Below are 7,572 nucleotides of genomic sequence, written 5' to 3'. Positions count from 1 at the left end.
CTTCCCTTGCACGCGAGTGTTCTCTGATTGTATATTGTGTGGACAGGGAGTGTCCTGTCCTCACGGCGTCGGCGCATGTGTGTGTGTGGTTCCCAGTGTGGGGCCTGTTTGAGCGCCGACGCCGGGGTCGTGTGGCGATGTGCCTCGGGAGCTCCAGACGCAGCTCTCGGGGCACGCCAACCCAGGAGATTTAAAGGACCAATCAACAAATACAACCAACGATCAGCTGGAGAACTCGGACGCGATGGATAAAAATTCGTTCCACTATTCTCTCTCTCCAGGTCTCTTTCTCGCCTCAACTCTCGCACCGACCTCTCTCGGCTCTCCAACTCGAACTCCATCGTGGTGCGCCCGGGTTCTCGCCGCCGTCGCGCGGGCGGAGTTCCGTCTCGTTCCGTCTCTCCGGACTCCGTCCTCCGTGCACGTGCGTACGCTCTACCGGGGTCCGGGGGGACGCCTCGGATCCTCGTCAGTTTTGATGAGTTTACGTGTGAGTAGACGCAAACATGTGAATGATGAAACATCTCATGACTCATCTCGCGCAGGCTGGCTTTCATCGAGACGGAACTCACATGTGGACACGGTCGCAGCGAGGCCAACACGCGATGATTACCTCGAAGCGATGATCAAGATGATGACTACGGAGCCTCAAAAGCAGGCCGACCTACCACCCTGCTCGCGTGCCATCGCCACACGCGATGGCACTGCCGTCGTCGCCGCCGCTGAGGGCGTTTAGGGCGAGGACGGCGGGCATGGACAGGTTGACGCTCAGGCCGTTGCTGCCGCTCGCGCTAGAGTGGTAGAGGCTAGCGAGGGCGGCGTCCACGCCGCTGCTCATCAGCGAGGAGCCGTCCGAGCCGTCTGTGGCGCTGCCCGCGTCGCCGCCGCTGCCTGCCAGCGCGTCGGCGAGGAGGGAGTGCTCGTTCTGAAGGGCCTCCATCAACTGCTCGCGCATCTTGGCAACCTCCTTCTGCTGCCGAGACTCGGCAGTCGCCGCCTTGACCGCCGCCTGGACCTGCGGGCGTGTAGAGCACGTGTAGCAGACGTGTGCATGGCAAGTGCGACGGGCGGGCGGTGGGGTGGTGGGGCGGCGGGCGATGGGGCGGCGGCCGCGCCTCCGCGAGCTGTGTCTAGGAAGTGTCTAGGAAGTGTCTAGGAAGTGTCTAGGAAGTGTCTAGGAAGTGTCTAGGAAGTGTCTAGGAAGTGTCTAGGAAGTGTCTAGGAAGTGTCTAGGAAGTGTCTAGGAAGTGTCTAGGAAGTGTCTAGGAGGTGTCTAGGAAGTCGCCTCCGCGAGCTGTGTCCTGCTCTTGTCGAGCGTGTCGGCGACGGTCTGGTTGGCGGCGCGCAGCTGCTGCTCCGCGGCAGACTCGTCGCCCGGCCGGCCGTGCTCGAGGAGGCGGTGCATCCGCAGAGAGGAGGGCGTCGCAAAGTGCTTCTCGCAGCCGTCGATGTCGCACGCGAACGAGTCTGGCTTGTCGTGCAGCCGAAGGTGGTACTCGAGGTGCTTGCTGACTTTGAAGGCCTTGCGGCAGCCGGGACTACAGGCGGGCGCGAGGCGGCTGGGGAGGGGCAGAGAAGGCAGAGGCGCTTGCCGCAGCCGCGCCGAGGGCAGACGAAGGGGCGCTCGTTCGAGTGGGTGTTCATGTGCCGCTGCAGCAGCGTCCGGTCGACGAAACGCTTGTCGCACCTCGGGGGAGCGGCGGGCACGGGCTCGGGGGCGGGGGCGGCGCGAGGCGCGCGCGAGCCTCCTCGGGGGGCGGGAGGCAGGCGGGAGGCAGGCGGGAGGGGTGGGGGGTGGGGTGGGGTGCGTGGTCACCCCTCGACCGTGCAGACCCACGGCTTGTCGCCCGTGTGGATGCGGTAGTGGCGCCCGAGGCCCCACTTGGAGCCAAACGCCTGCCCCGCCCGGTGGCGCAGCCGTCAAGCTGAGGGGAGGGGCGGCGGGGTGGGGGGCATGGAGGAGCGAGCGGACCTTCCCGCAGTTTGGCCACGTACACATGTGCTGCCGCGCTTTCTCGTCGTCGCCACCGCGCCCGCGCCGCCCGCCGCCGCCGCCGCCGCCGCGGCCTCGTCCCCGGCCTGGGCGCCTGTGGCAGCGGCGAGACGGCTCGGTGAGAAGAGCGGTCCATGTGCGCAGCTGCGGCGGGGAGGGCGGGCGAGGGGAGGAGGGGAGGAGAGGAGGAGGGGGGGAGGGGAGGCGGGGAGGCGGGGAGGGACACGTGCGGCGCATCTAGGAGAGGCTCTCCTCTGCGAGGAGTCGGCGCTGCCGCTCGCCGCCGCGCCGCTGCTCGACCCCGCGCCGCCGCTCGCTGGAGCTGGAGCCATCGCTTCCGGAGCTGGAGCCATCGGTGCGTCTGCCACGACTCCGTAGCATCCGTCGACAGCTATCGGCTGCACCTCCACAGCCATCGGCTCCAGCTGCTGCAGCTCCGGCTGAGGTGGCTGAGGTAGCTGCGGCTGCTGCAGCTGCGGCTCCGGTTCTGGTAGTCGCGCCTGCTGCAGCTGCGGAGCTGCAGAGGTCTGTGTCGCCAGCGCCGACCCCGCCGAGCTCTCACCCGCTTCGTCGGGCGCCGTGGCAGCGCCGGCGAGGGGGCTGCCAGTCGCGGCTGCTACGGGGCTGCCCGCGCAGCTGGCCCCTGCCGCAGAGATGGAGGGGGCGTCGTCGTCGTCGCCGCCGCCGCCGACATCGCCACTCGCACCGCTCGCATCGCCGCTGGTGTCGCCAGTGCCACCGCCGCTGCTGCTACTGCCTCCGAGGCCTCCCATGTCGAAGGAGGGTTCAGACGACGACACGACCGAGACGGGTACGATCATAGGCGATGCACCAACTCCGCCGCTCAGCTGCTGTGCCGCAGCCTGGGCGACGAGCGACGCGTGCACCGAGTCCATGGACGAATTGCGGCTCAGGGCTGCGGTTGCGCATGCTCCGCGCGGCGTCTCCTGGCCGGGCAGGTCGGAGAGGAACTCGTACACCTCCTGGATTGTGATGTCGGCGGATGACGAGGCTCCCTGGGGGGCGGTCATCATCGGTGGCTCCCGACTTCGTCGAGAGCGGGTGGCCGGCGAGCAGCAGGCACGAGCTGGGCGTGCACTCCAAGCCGCTTCGCGTCGTGCCGCTGGGTTCCGGCTCCTACCCAGATAGGGGGTCTTGTCACGACTCGCACCAAAACGCCCTACCTACCTACCTATTGCGGGCGCCAATCGCCAGGCTCCGTGCCCCATGTACCTACCTATTCCCAGGCCGCGCAGCGAAGCGAAAAAATACCCGTTAGCCCTCTGTGAATACCCGTTAGTCTCGGCTGGCGTCCCAGCCGCAGGCGACTCGCCTGGCATGGCCCCGTTCCGGCAAACGCGCGGCCCGTCTCCCGCGCAAGCGAAGCGGTTTTTTACTTCCACCCCCCCCCCCACCCACCCACCCACCACCACCACCACCACACCACCACCTACCTACCTATTGCGGGGCCCTCTGGGGCGGTCAAAACCGGACCTACCTACCTATTGCATAGGGTCTAACCGTGGAGAACAGACCCCCTATCTGGGTAGGAGCCGGAACCCTGAGAGGCGCGCTTGCGTCGAAAGAAATCGCGCCGGCGCTGCAAGCGCCAAGTTCTTCACGGCTGTTGTTGTCTCGTTTCTGCATGGGGTAATTTGAAATGGAGGAGTGATCCACAACTCCGTCTACGTCTCTCCGTCTCTTGAGCGCCGACGGGAGCCTCCCGACGCGCAGCACTGCGAGGCTGGGCACGGTCCCCGGTGATGCATGCGGCTTGCGGATCTAGATGCGTTTGTGTGAGCTGATGCTTGAGCGACCTGAGGACCCAGGAAGGAGGGTAAAGTGCGCTAGCTAGACCATCCTTGTCATGCTGAACGAGCCGCTTGTCGCACGATCGGTCGCACCCATCGTGGTTGGTTGTTACATGACGCTTCTGCTTGAGGAGGGTAATCGAGAGCGGCGGCGTAGGGACGGGAGCACTGGCTCGCAGCAACCTCCTACATGTAAGTCAGCGTCGCCTACGCCACGACGCCCGGCTCATGCGCTCGGGGGGAGAGGCTACACAGTCAGCAAGCCGTCGCCTCGTAGTTGGCATACGAACAGAAGTTGACCGCTGACGTGGCGTGCAACGCGACCTCGAGCGCGCCACCCGCCGCACCGCGGACCGCCTCGAGCACATCGAGGCCGTCGACGCAGGTGCGGAACGACGACTCGCACTCGCCGCCGGGGCCGCACCGGAAGGCCCTCACGCTCGCGCCGTTGATAAAGGCGTCTGCGTACTCGGTCCTTGAGCCAAAGTCACCGCGGTACAGCACGGTGAGCGACGCAGTGGCCGGGGAGAGGTTGGAGGGCAGTGGTAGCGTGCATTTCGCGACGCAGCCGGCGGTGCGGCACGAGCAGGAGGCGGTCACCATGCTCAACCCCGGCATGAGCGGGGCGGGCGATGGCGGCGGCGGCCTCGGATGTGGCGGCGTCGGGCAGCCAGCACAACCTCCGCAGAGGGAGTGGCCCTGCCATTCGCACTTCGCGCTCCAGGCGTCGGTGTGGTCTGCACACCAGTGCAAGCACGGTTGGGTCCCCGATGGCAACGCCGGCGATGGTGGCGGCGGCGTGAAGCATTCGGGGCAGCCCTCGCACTTCAGCCAGCTGCACTTTTGGGCCCACGGGTGGGTCTCCCGCCCGCAGAGCCACTTGCAGGAGCTTGCCATCCGCATGCACTCGTCGCACCCGCGGCACTTTTCTTGCCACCCACACTTTGCGTACCAAGAGTTCGTCTCAGAGGAGCACCAGCTCAGGCACGGAGGGGGCGGTGGGGAGGGAGGGAGCAAGGGTGGAACGGGAGGCGTGGCCGGCATGCGCACGGCGGTCACTTCGAGGGCCGCCTCGTAGTTGGCATACGCACAGAAGTTGACCGCTGACGTGGCGTGCAACGCGACCTCGAGCGCGCCACCCGCCACACCGCGGACCGCCTCGAGCACGTCGAGGCCGTCGACGCAGGTGCGGAACGACGACTCGCATTCGCCGCCGGGGCCGCACCGGAAAGAGCGTGTGTCCGCGCCGTTGATGAAGGCGTCTGCGTACTCGGTCCTTGAGCCAAAGTCTCCTCGGTACAGCACGGTGAGCGACGCGGTATGAGCGTCAGAGACGGTAGCGAGCGGGATCATGCACACGGCGACGCAGCCGGCGGTGCGGCACGAGCAGCTTGCCACCAGTGTCTGGATCGACATACCAGGCGGTGCTGGGGCGGGGGATGGTGGCGGCGGACTCGGAGACGGTGGTGGCGGCTTCGGAGATGGCGGCGGCGGCGGGCGTGGCCCTTGGCCTGGCGGGTGTGGTGCTGGCGGTGGCGGTGGCGGTGGCCGTGGCCACGGCGGCGGCGGCGGCGGCGGCGGGCGGGGCGCTTTGCCGGGCGGATGGGGCGATGGCGGTGGAGGCCTCGGGGATGGCGGCGGCGGCGGAGGAGGAGCCTCGCCAGGTGGGTAGGGCCACGGCGGCGGCGGGGGCGGCGGCCGTGGAGACGGTGGTGGCGGAGGGAGGGGCGCTTGGCCGGGAGGGTAGGGGGAAGGAGGGGGGGGCTTTGGGCCGGGGGGCGGCGACGCCGGCGGTGGCTCCGGCGCCTGCCCTGGCGGGTATGGGAGAGGTGGTGGCGCTGACGGCGGGTTTGACGGCGACGGAGTGACACAGTCCCAACAGCCTCCACAGAGCCTCCCACCCTGCCAGCTGCACTTGCCATTCCACCCCATCCACTTGGAGGTGTGCGCGTGGCACCAATTCTTGCAGGGCAGCTGAGGCTTGGAGCACTCTGGGCATTCGAGGCAATGGCGGATGAAAGCACACTTGTTGTACCATGGCGAGGTATGCGTGGAGCAGTACTGCCAGCACGCTGGCGGTGGCGGCGGCGGCGGCGGCGGCGGGCGGCAGCCGGTAGCAACGTCAGGCTCGATTGCACATCCCGCAATGCATGTGTCTGGCGAGGTGCCATAGGTTTCAGAGCAAGGGCCGCTCGCGCTTGGCCTGTGCGCAGGGACGTCAGTACACTGGCCACATGTGCGGTACGCGTAGCCGTCGACGACGCGCGAGCATCCGGCGGTGCAGAGGCCTGTGCAGGCCGACCTGTTTGTCCCGCGCATCCGGACCATGCAGGCTTGCAGGCATGAGAGGTGCTGGTTCGAGCCTTGGTGCAGGTGCGCGTTGCAGCAATGGCCGCGGGTGGCGCACTCGGCCTTGCATGCCTCCTCTGGCGCCAAGGCGGGGCACGGGGACGGTGGCCTTGCTTGCGCCATGGTTGACGCGGACGAACGATCGCGCGAAGTCGCCAAATTACTTTGGGGATGTCATCAGAGGGAATTATTTTCTTGAGCACTGGATAGGGTCGATTCCGGATGGTAATGGAAGAAAGGGGAGAAAGAAGGGGTGTGTACTTTCTCTATCTAGGCCCTAAAGGCCCTACCCACGTACGCGCGGCGTGAGCTCGGAAGCGAGCTTTGCACGGCGATCTCTCTCTCCCTTGTACGTAGCGAGGGTTCTAAAGGGCTTGATGGGAGAAAGGAGCACTCGGAGGGAGAGGGGGGTTACGGTAACCGAAATACCAAACAACACCGGGAGGTCCCCTCTCGCCCTCTGTTTTGTGGCCGCCGTCTTGGCCGTTGCACAGGCAGCCGCGGCGCTGTTGGTGCATCTCGAAGGGGCGCTAAGGGCCAGGAGGGCTGCGCGACATGTCGATCTCGGCCGCACACCTCGGCTCTCCTGTCCGGGGAGGTGACGCTAGCTGCTCCGCCTCAGCGGCAATCATACCTCTTGTAAGTTGCTACCACTGCGGCGACCCTTTCACGGATGGTCTTCACCTGGGTGAAAAGATTGACATTGAAATCTGTATCAAGAACAATAGCGAGAAGGGAAACCGTGATCCAGCTGACGCCAAGGTAAGGAGCGGCGCCACCATAAACGTAGATATGTGCAAGGATTGTTCGTTGCAGCGGGCTGGTGCGGGCGTCGTCGTCCTCACTGACATTAGCTGGACACCAGACCCTGCTTGCTGCAACGATGTTGTCATGGATTCTGGTGGCGACGACAAAGTCAAGGAGCTGAACGTGGGCAGCAATATCCAGTTGGGGACGTCTGACCAAAGCGTGTGTCTGGGTTCCTTCACCGCGACGGTCTCAAACTACATCCCGCCAGACGGAGCATGGAAGATCCATGCAGAGACAGGGCCCGCGGACGTGATAATCACAGACACTAACGATTGCGGCGAGGGCCTTTCTGCAAGTGCATCTGGCACCTCAAATGCGAAGGCGATTCCCGACTCGCCAAGCCCACCTCCGCCGAGCTCTCCTCCGCCGCCGAGCCCTCCTCCGCCGAGCCCTCTAAGCCCCCCTCCGCCAATTCCGCCGAGTCCACCCGACCATTGGCCTTTGGAAAAGGACCCGCATCTCTATTTCCCCCATGGAGGCCGCGCCGATTTTCGCGGCCGGCACGGAGCTCTGTACAACTTTGTCTCGGCGCCGAGCCTATCTGTCAATCTCCGAACGGCGTGGCGCGCCCGCACGATGCGTGACACACAGAGAGATTGCATTCCCGTC

At 66.0% G+C, this 7,572-nt stretch overlaps 3 protein-coding genes across 3 annotated transcripts; all 3 read right to left on the bottom strand.

The window, feature by feature from the left end:
* Positions 1 to 664: 664 nt before the first annotated feature.
* EMIHUDRAFT_251256 (hypothetical protein) lies at positions 665 to 1,999 on the bottom strand (the record flags this gene model as incomplete). Its single annotated transcript, XM_005792610.1, has 3 exons — positions 665 to 997; positions 1,834 to 1,896; positions 1,973 to 1,999. The coding sequence occupies 3 exons, from the start codon at positions 1,997 to 1,999 to the stop codon at positions 665 to 667; spliced, it is 423 nt and encodes a 140-aa protein (XP_005792667.1).
* Positions 2,000 to 2,609: 610 nt separating this feature from the next.
* EMIHUDRAFT_251255 (hypothetical protein) lies at positions 2,610 to 3,027 on the bottom strand (the record flags this gene model as incomplete). The annotated part of the gene is made up of 2 exons (XM_005792609.1): positions 2,610 to 2,636; positions 2,797 to 3,027. 2 exons carry the CDS (start codon positions 3,025 to 3,027, stop codon positions 2,610 to 2,612), a joined length of 258 nt encoding a protein of 85 aa, XP_005792666.1.
* A 2,953-nt stretch (positions 3,028 to 5,980) lies between these two features.
* On the bottom strand, positions 5,981 to 6,276 carry EMIHUDRAFT_251253 (hypothetical protein; the record flags this gene model as incomplete). The annotated part of the gene is made up of 2 exons (XM_005792608.1): positions 5,981 to 6,007; positions 6,130 to 6,276. The coding sequence occupies 2 exons, from the start codon at positions 6,274 to 6,276 to the stop codon at positions 5,981 to 5,983; spliced, it is 174 nt and encodes a 57-aa protein (XP_005792665.1).
* Between the last annotated feature and the right edge of the window lie 1,296 nt (positions 6,277 to 7,572).

Source organism: Emiliania huxleyi (assembly GCF_000372725.1).
Source record: "Emiliania huxleyi CCMP1516 unplaced genomic scaffold EMIHUscaffold_1065, whole genome shotgun sequence".
Lineage (NCBI taxonomy): Eukaryota > Haptophyta > Isochrysidales > Noelaerhabdaceae > Emiliania > Emiliania huxleyi.
The sequence above is the reverse complement of the archived record's forward strand: the minus strand, read 5'-3'. Positions and strand labels throughout refer to the sequence as shown.